This window comes from Salvelinus alpinus, chromosome 28, assembly GCF_045679555.1.
Source record: "Salvelinus alpinus chromosome 28, SLU_Salpinus.1, whole genome shotgun sequence".
Lineage (NCBI taxonomy): Eukaryota > Metazoa > Chordata > Actinopteri > Salmoniformes > Salmonidae > Salvelinus > Salvelinus alpinus.
In genome coordinates this window covers 29885975-29908885 of record NC_092113.1, presented here as the reverse complement: position 1 = coordinate 29908885, position 22911 = coordinate 29885975, and the positions used below count along the sequence as shown (strand labels likewise).

The 22911-nt window shown below is 42.2% G+C and overlaps 1 protein-coding gene and 1 pseudogene across 1 annotated transcript in view; one reads left to right on the top strand and one right to left on the bottom strand.

The window, feature by feature from the left end:
• The window catches only part of LOC139557653 (synaptotagmin-6-like), a 97659-nt gene extending 79949 nt beyond the window's left edge, over nt 1–17710 (top strand). Inside the window, exons 3-8 of the mRNA XM_071372726.1 lie at nt 3546–3999; nt 5344–5902; nt 8841–8961; nt 11599–11770; nt 12621–12771; nt 13110–17710. Of these exons, the coding sequence (XP_071228827.1) occupies nt 3546–3999; nt 5344–5902; nt 8841–8961; nt 11599–11770; nt 12621–12771; nt 13110–13181 (1529 nt within the window). The 3' untranslated portion in view covers nt 13182–17710. The remainder of the gene's footprint in view (nt 1–3545; nt 4000–5343; nt 5903–8840; nt 8962–11598; nt 11771–12620; nt 12772–13109) is intronic.
• A 1127-nt stretch (nt 17711–18837) lies between these two features.
• Nucleotides 18838–20729, bottom strand: LOC139556871 (olfactomedin-like protein 3B; annotated as a pseudogene).
• Between the last annotated feature and the right edge of the window lie 2182 nt (nt 20730–22911).

Genomic DNA, 22911 nt, shown 5'->3' with positions numbered 1-22911 from the left:
ATTGCTGAGGGGACTTACTTCCATTCAGCCACAAGAGCATTAATGAGGTCGGGCACAGATATTGGGTGATTAGGCCTGGGTCGCTGTCGGCGTTCCAATTCTTTCCAAAGGTGTTCAACGGGGTTGAGGTCACGGCCAGGTTAGGTCAGTGCAGGCCAGTCAAGTTCTTTCACACCGATCTCGAGAAAACATTTCTGTATGGATCTCACTTTGTGCATGGGCCATTGTCATGCTGAAACAGGAAAGGGCCTTCCCCAAACTTTTGCCACAAAGTTGGTAGCACAGAATCATCTAGAATGTCATTGTATGCTGTAGCATTAAGATTTCCCTTCACTGCAACTAAGGGGCCTAGCCCGCACCATGAAAAACAGCCCCAGTCCATTATTCCTCCTCTACCAAACTTTACAGTTGGCACTATGCATTGGAGCAGGTAGCGTTCTCCTGGCATCTGCCAAACCCAGATATGTCCGTTGGACTGCCAGATGGTGAAACGTGTGATTCATCTCTCCAGAGAATGCATTTCCACTGCTCCAGAGTCCAATGGTGGCCAGCTTTACATCACTCCAGCCAACGCTTGGCATTGCACATGGTGATCTTAGGTTTGTGTGTGGCTGCTCGGCCATGGAAACCCATTTCATGAAGCTCCCAATTAACAGTTCTTGTGCTGACTTTGCTTCCAGAGGCAATTTGGAACTGAGTGTTGAGTGTTGTAACCGAGGACAGATGATTTTTACGCGCTACGCGCTTCAGCACTCAATGGTCCTGTTCATGTTTGTGTGGCCTACCACTTAGCCGCAGAGCCGTTGTTGCTCCTAGACGTTTCCACTTCACAATAACAGCACTTACAGTTGACTGGGGTAGCTCTAGCAGGGCAGAAATTTGACAAACTGACTTGTTGGAAAGGTGGCATCCTATGACGGTGTCATGTTGAGAGTCACTGAGCTCTTCAGTAAGGTGATTCTACTGCCAATGTTTGTCTATGGAGATTGCATGGCGGTGTGCTCGATTTTATACACCTGTCTGTGGCTGAAATAGCCGAAACTACAATGTCATACTCTTTTGGACCAAAAAATTATGAAAAACAGAGAAACTAAAGATACATTAGTTGCTATCTTTTTTTCTCTGTAAATTTTTTGGGGAAGCCTGGCTTCCCTTGTCATCCATTAGTACACGTCACTGCTATTCCTGCTCTTTTCCCATGATCCATCAAACGCATTTATTGTGTCATGTTCAATTTACACTTTTTTCAATGCTTATTTGAATGTCATTGAGAAAACAGAAAGGTGTCAAATTGAATTAAAAATTATTCAGAGACATAATCATCTACTTTTTAATCTGATTACAATATTTTTGTTGGTAACATAACGAATTACAGTTAGAGTTTTTTGATAAACCGTTACTCCCCAATGCTGAGTGTCTCTAATGTGGACATTACAACACACACAGAGCAAATGGAAATTCACTGCTCACTGTCTATATCTGTTGGCCTACTCCATTGTCTCTATTGTGAACATTACATTACCCATCAAATAGAGCTCTGCTTACTGTATGCCAATGATCTACTGTGCAATGGTCTCTCATGACAGACCATCAGCACACTCAGATTTGCTTCCAGGTTCCAATGATCAAATGTGCGATTATGTTGTCATTATTGGGAAATTAAGTACTTTGTATAATAACAACAAATTGATAATGAGTTAAATATCATGAGTGGTTACATATCATGAAACAGCTACATTATACATTCCAAAGCCATCATATACCATTTCAGCTACATAAAACTTCCATTCTATGCTCTGGTCAGATAGCCTACATAAACCATCAATCTACAATCTTCGCATTTTTTGTCACAGTTAACGAGAAATGTGCCAGTGACAGGTCAGTTAACACTGTCCTTTGTGAAGAACTGGGAGAAATGGGATATGACAAGGAGGAGTCATGGCTGGGGATGATGTTGAAATCCTCTCAGAGTAGAGGCACAAATCCCCATGTCTAGGAAATCCAGGCTCCATCTTGGATAAGCCCAAAGCTCTCCGAACTGGACCCAATTTACAAAATGCTTTGATGGAGAGTTCTGAACATGAGAGTTTTTCATTTGAGTAAAAATGCACATCTTGAAACTTGGAGTTATCTGAGGACATTTGAAAGTTACAACTGTATTATAAAAACCATAAGGCATGCGTAAAGAGATCTTCATTATACCTAATAATACTGCAATACCACTGTCTTAGAGTTTGATGTAGAGTGTGAAAGAATTTGGAAAGGATCAAATCTATAAAACAAATAAAGCAATGATCCATATTGATGATTGTCAAAAACTGGACATTCAACCCATGTTTCATTTGAACCATTTACAAATCTCCCTGTATAAATATGAATATCATATACATATTGAAGGCTATAATGTAACTGTTGAACAAACAGAATCTAACCTCCAGTGTTCTTTTTTAACATATGCTCATGTTTGTACATTAAACTGAGTAACAGTTGAGCCAGCTGAATTTCTAAAAGGAACAAATTGAATCTGCCTTGAAGCAGGTCTAATGGTTAGCAGGGAATGACAGTATGTTGAGATTGGAGTCAGAATAAAACAGAAAGCAGCAAGATGCTCTGAAACTCTTCAGTGTGAATTATTGCAGATAAATCAGGGTAATCAAGAGTGCAGCAGCATTGGATGAACGCTGCAGTGAAACCCAAATAGATAAAAGTACATTTTCCACAGTATGGAAACATTGGCAAGTATCAGGTGGAGAAAGATAATTACATTTCATCAAGAATAAATTTATAATGCTTTGGCAAGTATCCCCCGGGGCGAACCAAGCCAACAATGTGGTGTTTTTTCTTCATCTTCTCAATTTTTTAAAATGAATGTTTGTCCTTGGTGCTGCCTGCTAGCATTCTTAGTGGTTCTCCAGGTCTTTAGATCCCATTTGTTCTTCCAGAAAACATATTCATAATATTGACAAATTAATTAGTTTGAGAGGCTGTTCCAAGCCCACCGCACCCCATACCCATTTTCATATCCACACACATACAGATATACACCACACACAAACTATCTCCAGAGAGAGCATTTGACACTGTAGCACATCTCCCAATAGGCTTCGTTGCTATTGAAATAGATTATTTATCATTTATCAGAGTTAACTGTAATTACTTTTTAACTCAGTTGCAAGGCTAACAAAGTGTGTGTTACGTATCTTTTTACTGCTTTAAGGATGAGCTTTATGTATTCAGCATCCACATGTATACACCAATGACTGCAGACAAATGTATAATATGATCATCAATCTTACGAAAACAGGTTTGACAGTAAACATATGGCTGTCCATCTTTCAGACCGCCAGTGTTTCATTGTCACTGATACTGCGATATCAATCTACTGTGTTACTGTGTTGCAGCACTGCACCATAACAATCTACTGTGCCATATTTTGTATTTCAATCTAATTGACTCTGATTCTCTCTGTTTCTCTCTCACTGTTACCACCATCTGCTTGTCCATATTGTGTGATCCTGCATTTGGTCCTTGCGGCTCTGCTCCAGACGTCACTTTTGGCCTCCTCCTCGGTGTGTTTGTGGTGTGTGGCTTGGTCCTGCTGACTCTTTGTGCCTTTGCCTCCTGGAAGCTGTGCTGGGTGCCTTATCTGCGGAATAAAGAGGCAGCGGCCCTCTCTTCCAACTCTGCAGCCCTCACTCCAGCCTGTGGTCCCCCAGACGACTGCCCTCCCTTCCACCTCCACCTCCACCCTCCTCACCCCCTCCACCACAACCAGCACAAGTTCCTCCCCAGCCCCAACCAGCAAAAGTCACCGGTCACCATGGCTACGGATAAGGTGAAAGACCCGATGGGTTCCATGGGATTCCTAGAGGCTGCTGTGAAGATAAGCCACACATCGCCTGACATCCCCGCCGAGGTGCAGCTCTCAATGAGGGAGCACTTTTTGAGGCGCACGCAACGCATGCAGCGGCAAGCCACTGAGCCCGCTTCCTCCACCAGGTCAGCACCCACACCCACACCCACAGCCATAGACACACACACTTACACACACACACACACACACACACACACACACACACACACACACACACACACACACACACACACACACACACACACACACACACACACACACACACACACACACACACACACCGAGAGGCATGGTCAGAAAAATTGAATGGCTCTGGTAATAATAAAAATATTAAAATTTAAAGAACCTGACGTGTACACAGGGACAGTACAGGCCAAATCTCCACATAATGGCAACAAAGATAGAAAATCCAACGTTTAATCTACCTGAATCCACTTCCGTATTTCACTGCCACACACACATACACATACACATACACATGCACACACACAAGCACGTATGCACACATGCACATATGCATACACATACACACACATGCATGCGCACACACACACGCACGCACGCGCGTGCACACACACACACACACACACACACACACACACACACACACACACACACACACACACACACACACACACACACACACACATACAGTACAGTACACACATACACAGAGGCGTGGTCAGAAAACTGAATGGGTCAGGTAGTCAGCAGAAATATCTATAGTCAGTTATAAAGAAACTTCATAAGGACCTCACAAATAACGGCACAAATAACGGCACTAACAAAGTTAGGAATTAACTTTTATCTGAATTCAATTTGTTATTCCACAGCTGTTTAAAAATAAAAAATGTACATGATTATCATAGTGAAAAAGACAATTATGTTTCAATTTGTTTCAGTCCTCCAAAGCCCTTGTGTTACTTTTTGCCTGTGAGCCATTTGGTGCTGTTCATTTAATATAAGGTTAATATCTCCAGACCACTTCATGATGAGTAATGCAATACAATTAAAAGCATAAATTCACCAGTAAAACAACCCCACAGACATTATTCCACATGGCCACAACTATAACGGGGGTCTAATTATTGGATATACCTCTAATTATTTTTCAATAACATAATCTCTGTGCTCTGTTGTCTTGAAATACCCATACCCATCCTGAATAACAGCCCCCTAAGAGTAGGACAAGTTATACTACTGACTAAGATAAATTGAATTGGGGACCATGTAGTTCTAGGTTGCAGAAACACTATTAAGATTCGAGAAACCACTTGGAATTGAATTCACCTGCTGGGCACTCAAGCAATTTTTCAAAACACTGACCTTTCCAGATGCCACAATGAAGCTGTTCATATTCTCCCTCTTCTCCTCTCTCTCTGCCATTTTACACACCGCCTGTCGCTACTACAGGCTGAATGGTTTAGTGGGGTTCTCATATTTCTCCCTCCTCTCTTCTGTCTCTGCAGACACAGCTCATTCAAAAGGCACCTGCCCAGGCAGATGCAGTCCATCAGCCTGGACCTGGGCAACGACTATGCGGATGAGGACGAGCAGCCCACCAGCATCGGACGCATCAAACCAGAACTCTACAGACAGAAGACCTTGGATACAGACGAGTCCGCCAAGAACAGCAACGCCAAGAACTGTGGGAAGATCAACTTCTCCCTGAAGTACGACTATGACAATGAGGCCCTCCTGGTCAACATCCTCAAGGCCTTCGACCTGCCCGCCAAGGACCTGTGCGGCAGTTCCGACCCCTACGTTAAAATCTATCTTCTCCCAGATCGCAAGAAGTTCCAGACGCGCGTCCACCGGAAGACGCTCAACCCCACGTTTGACGAGTCCTTCCAGTTCCCCGTGCCTTATGATGAGCTGGCTGTTAGGAAGCTCCACATGAGTGTGTTTGACTTTGACAGGTTCTCCAGACATGATATGATCGGGGAGGTGGTGGTGGATAACCTTGTTGAGACGTCAGACCTCTCCAGGGAGACAGACATTTGGAGGGACATTCAGTACGCCACAACTGTAAGAACGTCTGTCTGTTTGTCTTTGACTCAAAGCAGAGTCGACATAGCCTGATCCCAGATCTGTTCGTGCTGACCAGCCTAGAGTTAACATTACTTATATTTGAAACCAGTTATAATAATCTCATTCAAATCATATGCCCCCCCCCCCCCCCCCACCAGAACAAAAAATTATGAACAAATGTGAGTTCAGCATGTCATAAATCTTTTGTTGAAGTAAGAATTTATTCAAGTCATATGAAATGACAGTAATTATAAGCTAAAGGCATAAAAAGTACTTGTAATCATCGCAAAGGTCATAAAACTGTCTCGGCAAAAGAATTGAGCCCTCCAACGAGATATTGAAGTGGTCATTATATTTGACAGTAATTCTATTTGGATGGTGTCCTGAGGATGTCTTGATGAATAGTGCACTATGCTGTTGGCATCAGTTTGGATTCTATTGGAGTCTACATCACTCTGGCATCGTTCTGGCATCACTCTGGCAGCTCTCTGGTCTGAGGGGTACCTCTGTCAGATTACTTTATTTGGCCCGTATTGTTGGACTTCAGCTGCTTTTGGAGGGCAGTTCAATAATCCAGTAGTTATTGCTAAAGTGGCAGAAAGCAGTTGGCTCGTTGCTTAACAAACACATATTATTGAACAAGGACGCCCAGCCAAAACTCCCTCAACCACCGTCTTATATAAAGTAATGTATATAGTAGACAGACAAGGACGGTTCTAAATGTAATTGTTGCGTTGCGGATGTAGTAGTAGGCATAAAGGGGTGGAGGTGCATGTACTAGGCCTACCTTTTATATGAGCCTTGGACTGAATGAAAGTACTGTTTACAAATGGGGGATGCATCAATAACACCAACCCACTGGCATCAGGAACATCAAGAGTGTAGAGGGGGCCGAGGGCTGGGAGGAGGGCAGGGTGGAAGACTTATTGACTGTAGGCAGTGTCTTAGAGCATGATCCATATGAACTATTTTGAGAGGGGTTTCTCACTAATCATAGGCCGCATGATGCATAAATGTTTAGGTAAGCCTGATTAATACATCTATAGGTAGGCCTACTGTATCGACTGTTTCATCCTGTGGTGATAAAGTGATAAATGATAGTGTCTGATCACAAACTCAGAGGAAGTGAATGGTTGGGGCCGTATTGCTTGAGAATCAGCTTAAATCTAAACTCTAATCCTGGCTCAAACCCTAAATGTAGCATTTTCCCTCATAACACTGACACTTGCATCCCTTGCCTTCGCACCACACCCCAGTTTTAATCCTGGCCCTTTGACTACTGCAAACCTGCACTGGTGCCGTGAAAAGCAATACTGTTTTACAAAGAGGAGGCATTAATAACAGGTAATACTGTCTCCAGACAGAGAGGGCAAGGGAGCAGTGCGTAAGATAACTGTTCTGACATTACTGAAGTCTTCACAATGATTCATTAGCTCCATTTCATAACTGTAAATGTCAATATTGCATACAGGTCATGTACCACATTAGACTTCTAAGATGCTCTGGACTAGAAAGTATTTTATGACACATTTGCTGTGAGCTCATATTACTGCACGGAATCCAACTTTGTCTTCATCAACCAAATTCCCTCTACCATTGGAGTGCTTAGGCTAAATCAGCCTTAAGTGCTTGAGACATTAAGTCCATATCCCATCCCGAGTCATGGGAATTCTCAGTCAGATGGGGGGGGGGGGGGGGGGGGGCTCACCATAGCCCATTTAAAGTGATTAGAACCTCACCAACCTTAATGCATGTTCATGGGATGAAGCTTAGTCAGAACACCCCGGGACAGACTGAGAACGAAGCTTAGTCAGAACACCCCGGGACAGACTGAGAACGAAGCTTAGTCAGAACACCCCGGGACAGACTGAGAACGAAGCTTAGTCAGAACACCCCGGGACAGACTGAGAACGAAGCTTAGTCAGAACACCCCGGGACAGACTGAGAACGAAGCTTAGTCAGAACACCCCGGGACAGACTGAGAACGAAGCTTAGTCAGAACACCCCGGGACAGACTGAGAACGAAGCTTAGTCAGAACACCCCGGGACAGACTGAGAACGAAGCTTAGTCAGAACACCCCGGGACAGACTGAGAACGAAGCTTAGTCAGAACACCCCGGGACAGACTGAGAACGAAGCTTAGTCAGAACACCCCGGGACAGACTGAGAACGAAACTTAGTCAGAACACCCCGGGACAGACTGAGAACGAAGCTTAGTCAGAACACCCCGGGACAGACTGAGAACGAAGCTTAGTCAGAACACCCCGGGACAGACTGAGAACGAAGCTTAGTCAGAACACCCCGGGACAGACTGAGAACGAAGCTTAGTCAGAACACCCCGGGACAGACTGAGAACGAAGCTTAGTCAGAACACCCCGGGACAGACTGAGAACGAAGCTTAGTCAGAACACCCCGGGACAGACTGAGAACGAAGCTTAGTCAGAACACCCCGGGACAGACTGAGAACGAAGCTTAGTCAGAACACCCCGGGACAGACTGAGAACGAAACTTTCACTCCACATGAAATACTAACATTACATTTTAAACTCTTAACACTCCACATTAAATATTAACATTAAATTTTAAACGCTTGACACTACACATTAAATACTAACATTACAGTTTAAATGCTTAACACTCCACATTAAATACTAACATTACATTTGAAATGCTTAACACTCCACAGGTGGCCATAAAGTAGACATTTTTCACTGTCCTGCAGATTTGTCTCTACAACTTCCTCAGTGTGAGCTAGATACTCAGTTCTGTTTGTGATGACAGGCTTCACACCAATATCTCTTGAGGGATTTTGGAATAGCATTGGCTTCACAATCCATTTCCATCGTAATGTTATTGCCCTTGCGCAAGTAGGGCTTGAAGGCATCCTTCCAGTGATGTGTGTCACATCCGTTTGTTTCTCTGTTTGTTCCCACAGGAGAGTGTAGACTTGGGAGAGATCATGTTCTCACTATGCTACCTGCCAACCGCAGGACGACTCACTCTTACCGTCATCAAGTGCAGGAACCTCAAGGCCATGGATATCACTGGATACTCAGGTAGGCAAGCTGTATGTGTGTGTGTGTGTGTGTGTGTGTGTGTGTGCGTGTGCGTGGGCGTGGGCGTGGGCGTGGGCGTGGGCGTGGGTGTGTGTGTGTGTGTGTGTGTGTGTGTGTGTGTGTGTGTGTGTGTGTGTGTGTGTGTGTGTGTGTGTGTGTGTGTGTGCGCTCGTGCACATTTGTGATGGTGCACTCATTGTTTTTCATAAGTCAAAGTGAAAATAAACCCCGGCTGTAACATATCAAATTATAGATGTTATCAAATATTGAATAAAAAGAGCAAACGAAGGGAAGTCCTCTCTAGTGCTGAGCTTTGTTTCTGTGAGAATCTTTTCATATTCACCACTGGCAATAGGAAGATGTCACCTACAACTACTAATTTCTCTGAGGTTTTAGTCAGTGTTTTTATTCTAATCTAGGTGTGTCCCAGGTGGTACCCATTCCCATATAGTGCACTACAAAGAGCTGAAAGTAGTGCACTATGTAGTAAACAGGGTGCCATTTGGGATGTAGGATAACAATCTGCTGTTCCATATTCAGTTTATATTATCAATAACCAAATATAATTTGAGGAAATATGTTTGCTTGCGAATTCAAGTGACATTCCCTGTGCGTTAAATGTTGTAAATCTTGTAGTATGTATTTCAAACAATTATTTTATTATTTGTTATTATTTTTCCGCTCATTGTTAATGACATTTTTGCAAGTTTAACATCCCTTCTCAGTTGAGGATTTAAATGTCTACCAATTGTTGCTGGATTGAATTGGATCTGTGTGCAGTAAACCATGGCTAGTAAATTGTATCCTGAAGCATATTTGGTTGCAAAGCAAGCACTCTTTATATTGTTGTGTATGGATCTAAGGCAGCTTACATTTGACTAGTTTACTGGCATAATGGATTATAGGAGCTGATGGATGAAGATTGAAATCAGTATTCACCACGCCAATATGTTTCACTTTATTCCATTAAAACATATTTCAGCAGCTTTCGCTTCCTCCGCTTTCAATGCATGAGGTGTTTACTCATCAATATCAAATGTACAGAGATTTATTCCAGACCTTTCCAAGGATGTTATTGTTATATTTAGGTTTAAGGTAGCGTAGGAGTATAATACACATGGGAAATTTACTTTATGGGAAATGAAATTGATCGCTGCAGCATCAAAATGTATGTGTTGAGTTATGTTGAGGTCACTGCAGGCTTAATAAGAAGAGCGTTATGTTCTCACATACTGAAACAATACCTGCATGCTTCAAGTTTCAAGTGTTATTAGTCGTATGTACAGTATACACATGATATACATCATCCAACAAAATGCTTATTTGCAGGTTCCTTCTTGACAATGCAACAACAATAAGAAATAATACAAGATAAGAATACGAACATAAAGTAAATGGCTCAGTAGAATAGAATAAACATTTTAGCAGGAAGGCACAATTTATAGTCCAATATTTACACGTGTTTTGGGAAAGGGGGGATTGGGAGGCAAGTGTTTAAATTGTGCATTATTTAGCAATAATAATACGAGTCTGGCATCAGCAGATGGGATGTGTGTCTAGCATGAATGTGTGTCACTGTGTGTTTTTGGTTTTAGTACCCTTGTGGGTGTAACAGTATAACTTTACGTCCGTCCCCTCGCCCTGACCCGGGCGCGAACCAGGGACCTTCTGCACACATCAACAACAGTCACCCACGAAGCATCGTTACCCATCGCTCCACAAAAGCCGCGGCCCTTGCAGAGCAAGGGGAACCATTACTTCAAGGTCTCAAAGCGAGTGACGTCACCGATTGAAACGCTATTAGCGCGCACCACCGCTAACTAGCTAGCCATTTCACATCGGTTACATGGGGACCAGACATTTTGCCAGTCCCCACAAGGAAAAAGTCTAGATTTATGGGTTAGGTTTAGGGTTACAATTAGGGTTAGAGTTTAGGTTTAGGGTTTAGGAGTTCGGGTTTTGAGGTTAGGGTTAGGGTTAGGGTTACGGTTAGGTTTAGGGTTAGGGGTTAGAGAAAATTGGGTTTTGAATGGGAATCAATTGTTTGGTCCCCACAAGAATAGTAAAACAAACATGTGTGTGTGTGTGTGTGTGTGTGTGTGTGTGTGTGTGTGTGTGTGTGTGTGTGTGTGTGTGTGTGTGTGTGTGTGTGTGTGTGTGTGTGTGTGTGTGTGTGTGTGTGTGTGTGTGTGTGTTGATGGGTGTATGTCTGTGTGTGTGTGTTGATGGGTGTATGTCTCTGTGTGTGTTCGTGCGTGTGTGTGTGCGTGTGTCTGTGTATGTGGATTAGTGGATGAGTGTATATCTGTGTGGGTGTATGCGTAAGTGAGCGAGCGAGTGCATGTGTGCTAAGGTGCAAAGAGTCAGTGCAGGTGGTCAGTCCAGTTCAAGTTTTCAGCAGCCTGATGGCTTGTAGATAGAAACTATCTCTGAGCCTGTTGGTATCAAACCTCATGTGGGGTCCTTGATAATGCTGCATGTCAAGTGTTCTGGTGGTAAATGTACAGAATCTCTTTCTCAAATCAAGGATGAAAACACAAGGAGATTTCTGGGCGCCACGATTAATCTCAAGATAATGCGCCTATAGAATTTACATCCTGATTTATATCTTATAGCTTTTTCTCTTTTCCACTTCAGATCCCTACGTCAAAGTGTCTCTCGTCTGTGACGGGAGGCGTTTGAAAAAGAAGAAGACGACCATCAAGAAGAACACTCTGAACCCCACGTACAACGAGGCCATCATCTTCGACATCCCCCCAGACAGCATGGACCACGTCAGCCTGCACATCTCAGTCATGGACTATGACTTGTGCGTATAACACTTTGATTTAATCTTGGCATCCATAAGACAAATGTGGCATGCACTTGGCCAGCTACTTGGTAACAGTCTGTCAAGCACTGTCAAAAAATTCAACTCAGATGGTTCTCTCAGAATATTCAGCATCTGTGTAGTTTGCACAATACGCCCCCTAGAATAGAACACTGCTTAGGATGTCTATTTAAAAAATAAAAATAAACACAACAAATAGAAAGAATAGATCAGGAGTCAGAACATTCACTTCACTGGTTGAATGGAAGCTCTGAGGGTAGTCTTTATCAACTAACGTGGCAGCTGCCGACTGGCGAACCGACTCTACTTTGAGGGTATCAGCCAGGTGATCCTTGTTTTGTACCAGTGTGTCCCTTTGATCCAGGATTATGATGTGGAAGAACAGAGATCCCTTCTGGTCTGTACTTTGTTGGTGCCATTACCATTTGTAGTTGTTTCTTCATCCCATTTATATTTCAGACATTATCTCTCCAAGAGATATGGAAATGTCTCCTTTTAACCATAACTCAGCTTTATCTTCACCTGAACTGCAACTGCTAATTATCACCTCTCCCTTTTAACTTTACATCTTGCAGCCGTATCCTCTGATAACTAAATGTATACTTGTTATAAGGGTTGGAGATGGGGTGAAATCATTTTGCCAAATTAGCTTTTATAATGTGGATGCAAAGATCTTACATTGGTGTGTTCCCAGGGTATTTTTTTATTCTATTTTGTAAAACAAATTCAGCTATGAAATCAATCCTGCATTTTGTAATGTAGTGTCTCTGAAGAGCAGGATTAGCTGTACTGTTGTGTTGATGTTGTGTGTGTTGTCTGGCCCTTGCAGGGTAGGTCACAATGAGATCATTGGTGTGAACCGTGTGGGGTGCAGTGCTGAGGGGCTTGGCAAGGGCCACTGGAACGAGATGCTGGCGTACCCACGCAAACCCATTGCACACTGGCACCCCCTACTGGAGGCCAAGAAATCAGAGAAAGAGGTTAGTTCATACAGCACACTGCGGTGTGTGAAGAATTCGTATGCATGAATATTGCATATAGTAAAAAATATAGAGACTTTTTTTCAAGGATCACATGTAGGATAAATAGTCAATGTCAGATATTGTAACAGTGTGATATCTATCTTCTAACTGAAGTGTGTGTGTGTGTGTGTGTGTGTGTGTGTGTGTGTGTGTGTGTGTGTGTGTGTGTGTGTGTGTGTGTGTGTGTGTGTGTGTGTGTGTGTGTGTGTGTGTGTGTGTGTGTGTGTGTGTGTGTGTGTGTGTGTGTGTGTGTGTGTGTGTACGTGTACGTGTACGTGTGTGTCTGTGTACTGCAGTGGAAAACGCGGACGGCCAGTTTAGACAGCCAGGGCTCTTGCCCCTCCCCCAGGCCTCCTTCTAGCCCCTGAGCAGAACCACCTGTGAGCCTAGTGAAATGGTCTCCTCTCTCTCCTACTAATCCTACATCCTGTCTGGTTTGTCTGCCTGCGCCTGAGGAGAAACATAACCCCACTCAGTCTCTTTCTCAGTCTTCACTCTCCCTCAAGTGTAGCAGCAAAGTGATCCTGTTTCCAAGAACTGATCCTGGATCAGCATCGCTGTCAGTTGTTTGTGACGTAACAATGCTTTTTTTGAATCAACATGAAGTGTTGAACTTAGGTTTACTGATCTGGAGTCAATCCCAGTACTTAGGGTGCTTTGGTTTGGTTTTATCCTGAGCTTCTCTCATCAAGTGAGTCCCCAAAGGGGGAGCTTGTTGTCTGAGTGGAACAACAGACTGCCGGTTCCGAGTGTATCTATCTATGGGTTGAGTCCAAATGAATGTGATCACAGTTCTCTTACAGGGACTTGGTCCAACATACTGAAGTTTCTGCTCAACACAGTGAGAGAGAGAGAGAGAGAGAGAGAGAGAGAGAGAGAGAGAGAGAGAGAGAGAGAGAGAGAGAGAGAGAGAGAGAGAGAGAGAGAGAGAGAGAGAGAGAGAGAGAGAGAGAGAGAGAGAGAGAGAGAGAATAGGGGAAACATAGGGGAAACATAGGAAACAATAGGAGAGAATAGGGGAAACATAGGAAACAATAGGAGAGAATAGGGGAAACATAGGAAACAATAGGAGAGAATAGGGGAAACATAGTGAGAAAGCCAGTCAGTGGTCATTACAAGCTGTCACTTTATATTGGATCAGTTGGTCAAAATCTGTTGCTTTCCTAAAGATAGGAAATGAAAGACTGGATTGACCTAAGGAATATCTAAAGCCGTCTGCCCTTACTATCTATCTACTAATATTGTGTGGCAGTAACAAAAACACTGAGGCACAAACAAATGTGTAGTTCTTTTAACAAACATTAATTGTCATATTAACCAAGCCAAAGAAGGCAACAACAAAAAAACATATTTCACAATAGTACCTATGTTGAATATTTTCTCAATGTAAACCATTACATGTTCAGGAGTAATGAGCAGAACTTAAAGGGATGGTTTAGACCAGTCAAATAGTGTTCATCAAGTTTATAGAGGGTCATAAAGAAAAAAATATGTGCAACACATCATATAAGCACATTGCAACACCATTGGTGCGTAGCGCCTCCTGAGAGAGTCTTTCTATGGAATGAAAAATTGTTAAATAGCATACAGACTCTGAACCACCCTTACCTCTCCCTCCTGTTTTTTTCCTTGTTAGTCTTGGTGCCCTTGCCTATTCCATCGGAGAGTGTATTCTCATTACTCCTGCTCCCATAGTTTTTCTCTGTCAGCTGAACGTATTACACATCTTCAGCACCTTCTTATTGTATTCTGTTCTCTGGGGTTGGTTTGAACTGTACAGCACAGTCCTCTATCTGCTAATGTAAAGTTTGTATTTCCCACCAGAATACAAAGTAGATATACATTGGCTTGCGAAAGTATTCACCCCCCTTGGCATTTTTCCTATTTTGTTGCTTTACAACCTGGAATTAAAATAGATTTTTGGGTGGTTTGTATCGTTTGATTTACACAACATGCCTACCACTTTGAAGATGCAAAATATTTTTTATTGTGAAACAAACAAGAAATAAGACCAAAAAAACATAAAACTTGAGCGTGCATAACTATTCACCCTCCCAAAGTCAATACTTTGTAGAGCCACCTTTTGCAGCACTTACAGCTGCAAGTCTCTTGGGGTATGTCTCTATAAGCTTGGCACATCTAGCCACTGGGATTTTTTCCCATTCTTCAAGGCAAAACTGCTCCAGCTCCTTCCAGTTGGATGGGTTCCGCTGGTGTACAGCAATCTTTAAGTCATTATCTTTGGTCTCTTTGTTGCCTCTCTGATTAATGCCCTCCTTGCCTGGTCCGTGAATTTTGGTGGGCGGCCATCTCTTGGCAGGTTTGTTGTGGTGCCATATTCTTAATTTTTTTTTATAATTTAATGGATTTAATGGTGCTCCGTGGGATGTTCAAAGTTTCAGATATTTTTTTATTACCCAACCCTGATCTGTACTTATCCACAACTTTGTCCCTGACCTGTTTGGAGAGCTCCTTGATCTTCGTGGTGCCGCTTGCTTGGTGGTGCACCTTGCTTAGTGGTGTTGCAGACTCTGGGGCCTTTCAGAGCAGGTGTATATGTCACGACTTACGCCAAAGTCGGTCCCTCTCCTTGTTCGGGCGGCGTTCGGCGGTCGACGTCACCGACCTTCTAGCCATCGCTGATCCATTTTTCATTTTCCATTGGTTTTGTCTTGTATTCCTTCACACCTGGTTCCAATCCCATCAATTACATGTTGTGTATTTAACCCTCTGTTTCCCCTCATGTCCTTGTCGGAGATTGTTTGATTGTATGTTATGTGCAAGTTATGTGTTGGTGTGCGACGGGTTTTGTACCCACTTTTATTATTTTGTATATTTTGGTATTTTGGAGTTTTGTGAGCACTTATTAAACGACTCCATTTATACCAAGTTTGTTCTCCTGCACCTGACTTCCCTGCCACCAACACGCACCCTTTACAGTATATATACTGAGATCATGTGACAGATCATTTGACACTTAGATTGCACAAAGGTGGACTTTATTGAAGTAATTATGTGACTTCTGAAGGTAATTGGTTGCACCAGATCTTATTTAGGGGCTTCATAGCAAAGGGGTGGATACATATTCACGCACCACTTTTCCGTTTTTTATTTTTTTGAATTTTTAGAAACAAGTAATCTTTTCCATTTCAATTCACCAATTTGGACTATTTTGTGTATGTCCATTACATGAAATCCAAATAAAAATCCATTTAAATTACAGGTTGTAATGCAACAAAATAGGAAAAATGCCAAGGGGATGAATACTTCTGCAAGGCACTGTATATCTAGTATTGTTGTGTTGTGGGAGTTTTCCTTATCCTTAAGTGTTCAGAACTCTCCTCGAAAAGAGGAGAACATCACCCTCGGGGGACCAATAATCAACTATTCATTTTATATTTATTTTCTATCATGAGGCACCATGGAAACTAGTGGTTTGTAATGAGCTGACTCTGAATCTGCCCTTCATACAAGGACCAGTTTATTTGATATTGTTGAGGAGCTTGATCTGAATCCAAACAAATGATTTGCATTATTGAACCCTTTTCCCAATGCTTCGACAAAATCCAATTAGTCGGCCTTTACATGTAGGCAGTCATGTATGTAGCTACTTCTATTGTATGCCATACATGTGTACTATTGGGTCTAATGTTTGATTATGATGGCTTTGTAATATTTCTATTTATTTCTACATTGTGGTACTATGATGAGTGCAGTACAACCTAATATTTGATGTCCTCTCAATAGCCAAATATGTATTAAACAGACAAAAGAAAACAAACTGATTGGTGTATAGGTTTTTGGTGCCAAATGTGCTTGTAGCAAAGGTAGACTATAATTTGCTCTGTGACAAAAATAAGGAAAGTAATGTCAATCATCAAAATTAATATTTTCTTTCCAGTGAGACTTATTATTTTCTTATTTTCTGTAATTGTTTCAATTATTAGAACAAATACATCATGGATTACAAATGTTTTTTAATAATACAATGTGCAACTGAAAGTAGGCTACCATTTGAGAGAGGAATTTTAGTAATATCTTCAATTTGAGTAGAAGGATTCTTGTTTATCCCAGTTGGGTTATGTAAGATGTAATACAAATCAGGAATCTTTATCAATGTTGTTTTATGTTGACCGTGACAGTGTTTTGATTTGACATTGGCGAGCACATGTTTGAAAGCAGGTCTGCCTATAATGTGGGTATCAGGAAATGGGTGTTGTTTGTAGTACATGAGGAGCATTTCTGAGTAGCATTCTTCTCTACGTTTATCCCTTGAGTGCTCTAAACTGAAGCTTCTTTCTCCATGCATTCTGTCTACAGAACTTTGGCACTGATCGTATGGTAGTAGTTGTTTGTGAATCAAAGAGGTAATTGTAACTCAATGATAATAAAATCTAAAATGGTCATGACAAGGTGGCTTCTGCCTGACCACAGCTGCAGAGCAGAAGCATGTTTTAAGATGGTATAAATCAAACAGAGAGGATATGGAAGAACCATGGGAAAAGTGAACAAGGAAAATGGTTAAAGTGAATGAACTAAATAGACACACAATAGATCACTGTTTTAGCTATTCCTCCTAGAGAGATCAGGAGTTAACCTTGTTTACTTTGTCTACACTGTCTAAGAGACAGACAGACAGACGGATAGTGCGGGGGAAACTAGCCAATAGATAGTCAAAGGCCGATGTCTTGCAGTGAGTCAGTCATTTCTCTAATTGGCAGTTGGTGAGACGCAATTCAATGAGTCACTTGTTGGATTCCCTCACACCATTATTGTTTCTTTCTGCACAATATGATTAATTGGGTTTCCTCACATAGTATGTGTAGTTACAGTACTGGTTACAATCCTGCTAAGATTCCTCCTGCCATTACTGGCAGACTCCTGATAGCTGATTCACTACAGTTTGTTGGATTGTTGGATTCCCTCACACCACTAAAATCAACTCAAATTTTATTTTTCACACGCGCACAATACAACAGTGAAATGCTTACTTACATGCCCTTAACCAACAATGCAGTTTTAAGAAAAATACCTAAAAAAAATACGAAATAAAGAAATAAATAATTATAGAGCAGCAGTAAAATAACAGTAGTGAGGCTTTAGACAGGAGGCACCTGTCTAAAGGTGGTCTTTTTATCTGCTCAGTGTGATTCTTCAGTTGTTCTCACATACAGTATATAGGTATACACTTGCTGGTTACATTCTTGATTAGATTCATAACATTTCTGTACCGATACCTGACTCCCAAGTTTGTTTCTATTTGACAAAAATTGTTGAAATAACTGACTGTAGATTTGGTTCTTCCTCTGTTTCAGTAACGTGCGTTTAATAATGATGATGATCTTATGTTCTGATAATATAGCCTAGTGTGTTTGTTTCCATAGTAGGTATCATACTAAATCGATTTAGCCTCAGTTTATGGACTGTTTTAAAGACCTTATTGCTTTGGCTATTATTATTATCGTTATGTTCCTCAATATGATGTTGTATCCCTTCCATTCCTCCTGGATAGCTCTGACTTTCCAATTTTGTATTGAAGATTTGTACTTGTAATATAACTGTTTGACTACTGTTCTTGTAATTGAAGCCAAATGTTGTTAGTTCAGATAAGGGTTTTATTTTTGGTTGCTTTTAAATCCTGACTCGTTATGACTCATAATATGAGGTCCAATGTGTAATAAACTGATCAAAAAAACTATAATTGTATCTGTTGTTATATATATATATAACATTTAATTCATGAGCAGTATTGCAGCAACAGAAGACATGTTTTGAATTATGGTGGTGTAAAGTTGTGTTCAAAACATGGAGTACTTATTCTAATTTTAAGATTTCACCTAAGATTGAACTTTTTAGTGAAATAATTGTATTCTTTGTGCAGGTGAACTTATAATTTAGCTGGAGAATGTCAATTTCACAACTACGTATCTCAAAGTGTACAACAAAGGGACCAAGCAGCAGGAAAGAGAAAATGGTTTGAACTATAAAATGTAAACACAACATGTAAAGTATTGGTCCCATGTTTCATGAGGCTGAAGTAAAAGATCGCAGAAATGTTTCATACGTACAAAAATATTATCTCTCAAAAATATTGTGCACAATTTTGTTTGCATCTCTGTTAGTGAGCATTTCTCCTTTGCCAAGATAATCCATCCAACTGAGAGGTGTGGCATATCAAGAAGCTGATTAAACAGCATGATCATTACACAGATGCTCCTTGTGCTGGGGACAATAAAAGGCCACTCTAAAATTTGCAGTTTTGTCACAAAACACAATGCCACAGATGTCTCAAGTTTTAAGGGAGCGTGCAATTGGCATGCTGACTGCAGGAATGTCCACCAGAGCAGTTGCTAAAAAAATCAAATGTTAATTTCTCTGCCATAAGCCGTCTCCAACGTTGTTTTAGAGAATTTGGCTGGCCTCACAACTGGCCTCACAACCCCAGACCCTGTGTAACTACGCTAACCCAGGACCTCCACATCCGGCTTCTTCACCTATGGGATCGTCTGAGACCAGACCTTTCCAGGCCCACCCATGGCTGCTCCAATGCCCAGTCATGTGAAATCCATATATTAGGGCCAAATGTATTTATTTCAATTTACTGATTTCCTCATATAAACTGTAACTCAGCAAAATCGTTGAAATTGTTGCATGTTAAGTTTATATTTTGTTTAGTATAAAACAAAACATGGACTATAAATAGCCAAGTTAACTGAGGGTAGCTGGGGCATACACTCGATCAAGGCTTTAACTTATACACAGTTTCTGATCTGTGCCCCTAATCAATCCAGTTGTTGCAGACATAATATTACAATTCGAAAATACTTTATATCAAACTGTAGGAATATGTTTGATAATGGGCACCTACAGTAATGTTAAGTAAGAATTTTCTGAGAGACAAGTATTACAGTATGGACAATGGGTTGGTTGGTACCAACAAAAAACTCTCCATTCCAGTGATTGTCTTTACATTAAAATATGTTCCATTCATTCCCTTGCAATAGTATTTGTACTAAAGTACCCACTGTAGCCACTTAAACCATTAGCTTCCTCTTCATGGGGTGGCAGGGTAGCCTTCTGGTTAGAGTGTTGGACTAGTAACTGAAAGGTTGCACGATCAAATCCCTGAGCTGACAAGGTACAAATCTGTTGTTTTGCTCCTGAACAAGGCAGTTAACCCACTGTTCCTAGGCTGTCACTGAAAATAAGAATTTATTCTTAACTGACTTGCCTATTTAAATAAAGGTTACTTTTTTTTTTTTTAATGGACAGTTGGTATAGGATCTGGTTGCCATCGTCCCAGGCATAGATCTGTTTCTCCTGAGGGTTGTACTTCAGACTGGTGTGGGCTACATACCTCCTGGTACAAGAGAGGAGCCTCCTCACTGGTTACCATATCTTTCACATCAAGTACACACTGCATCTGGGAACGACTTGGCTTCCTGGTGTTGTAGACCACGGCTGCCCAACCCTCTTCCTGGAGATCTACCGTCCTGTGGGTTTTCAGTCCAACCCTAATTTAACACACCTGATTCTACTAATTAGCTGCTCAACAACACCTTAACTAGCTGAATCAGATATGCTAAATTAGGGTTGGACTGAAAACCTACAGGACAGAAGATCTCCAGGAAGAGGATTGGGCAGCCCTGACATAGACCATCCCACAGACTACGAAGGCTGCCTCCACATTCTCCCGAGGACACTATGTGTCCCACATCTGCTCTATATCCAGGCTGTCTCAGACCATCTTAGCCAGGTTAAGCGTCTCACTCTTGGATGGTGGCATACAAAACCCAGAGGCCTTCCTCATTGGCAGCCATGTCCAAAACAGTCTCTGGGTTGAGGCTCTAAACGGGTCTATGGTCCGCCACCTCCACTAGAAACACAGCACTGTCTGTCACCCAATCAAATAACATTTTATTGGTCACATACACATATTTAGCAGATGTTATTGCGGGTGTAGCGAAATGCTTGTGGTCCTAGCTCCAACAGTGCAGTATTATCTAACAGTGCAGTAATATCTAGAAATGATTCACAACAACACACAAATCTAAAAGTAAAATAATGGAATTAAGAAATATTTAAATATTAGATCAAGCAATGTCGGAGTGGCATTGACTAAAATACAGTAGAATAGAATGCAGTATATACATATGAGATGAGTAAAGCAGTACGTAAACATTATTTTAAATATTATTAAAGTGACTAGTGTTCCATTATTAAAGTAGCCAGTGATTCCAAGTCTATGTACATAGGGCAGCAGCCTCTAAGGTGCAGGGTTGCCTAACCGGGTGGAAGCCGGCTAGTGATGGCTATTTAACAGTCTGATGGCCTTAAGATAGAAGCTGGTTTTCAGTCTCTCGGCCACAGCTTTAATGCACCTGTACTGATGGGGTTTTGGGGATAATGGGGTGAACAGGCCGTGGCTCGGGTGGCTGATGTACTTGATTATCTTTTTGGCCTCCCTGTGACATCAGGTGCTGTAGGTGTCCTGGAAGGCAGGTAGTTTGCCCCTGGTGAAGCGTTGGGCAGACCGCACCACCCTCTGGAGAGCCCTACGGTTACGGGCGGTGCAGTTGCCATATCAGGTGGTGATACAGCCCGACAGGATGCTCTCAATTGTGCATCTGTAAAAGTTTGTAAGGGTTTTAGTGGCCAAGCCAAATTTCTTCAGCCTCCTGAGGTTGAAGAGGCGCTATTGCGCCTTCTTCACCACACTGTCTGTGTGGGTGGACCGTTTCAGATCGTTAGTGATGTGTACGCCGAGGAACTTGAAGCTTTCCACCTGCTCCACTGCGGCCCCGTCGATGTGGATAGGGGCATGTTCCCTCTGCTGTTTCCTGCAGTCCACGATCAGCTCCTTTATTTTGTTGACATTGAGTGAGAGGTTATTTTCATGGCACCACTAACCTCCTCCCTGTAGACTGTCTCGTCATCATTGGTAATCAGGCCTACTACTGTTGTGACATCTGCAACTTGATGATTGAGTTGGAGGTGTGCGTGGCCACGTAGTCATGGGTGAACAGGGAGTACAGGAGGGGGCTGAGCACGCACCCTTGTGGGGCCCCTGTGTTGAGGATCAGTGAAGGGGAGGTGTTGTTTCCTACCTTCACCACCTGGGGGTGGCCCGTCAGGAAGTCCAGGACCCAGTTGCACAGAGCGGGGTTCAGACCCAGGGCCCCGAGCTTAATGATGAGCTTGGAGGGTACTAGGGTGTTGAATGCTGAGCTATAGTCAATGAAAGAGCATTCTTACATAGGTATTCCTCTTGTCCAGATGGGATAGGGCAGTGTGCAGTGCTATGGCGATTGCATCGTCTGTGGATCTATTGGGGCGGAAAGCAAATTGAAGAGGGTCTAGGGTGTCATGTAAGAGGTGATGTGATCCTTACTGTAACTAGCCTCTCAAAGCACTTCATGATGACAGAAGTGAGCGCTATGGGGCGATAGTAATTTAGTTCAGTTACCTTTGCTTTCTTGGGTACAGGAACAATGGTGGACATCTTAAAGCATGTGGGGACAGCAGAATGGGATAGGGAGAGATTGACTATGTCCGTAAACACTCCAGCCAGCTGGTCTGCGCATGCTCTGAGGATGCGGCTAGGGATGCCGTCTGGGCCAGCAGCCTTGTGAGGGTTAACATGCTTAAATGTCTTACTCACGTAGTGGACAAGTGTGGGCAAGATGAGTGGGATACAGATATGCTGGAGTATAGTAAAGTGGTATTTTCTTCAAAGAGCTTTTTGCTGATCAACAGTAAATTGTATCTCTCAAGACAACAAAGTTTTTGGGGAGCTGTTTGTGCACACGCCATTTTCTCTTGAGGCAAGTCGGTAGCCGAAGTCTATGTCCCTTCGTCTGTGATTGTTCAACAGTAGTATTCCTAGTAGGAGTGGGAACTATGGACGGGATTTAGTGTTTGTTGTCATTCAACGAGAGACGACTAGTTTTCACACACATTTTTTCACTTGAGAAATACTGCACCAACATCTTAGTTAGGTGTAAAATTCTGTGACTAAGACCTCTGAAAAAACTTAGAAATTAATTACAGATTTCTTGAGTTATCTTAGATTAATTCAGACTTTTTTGAGGAAATAGT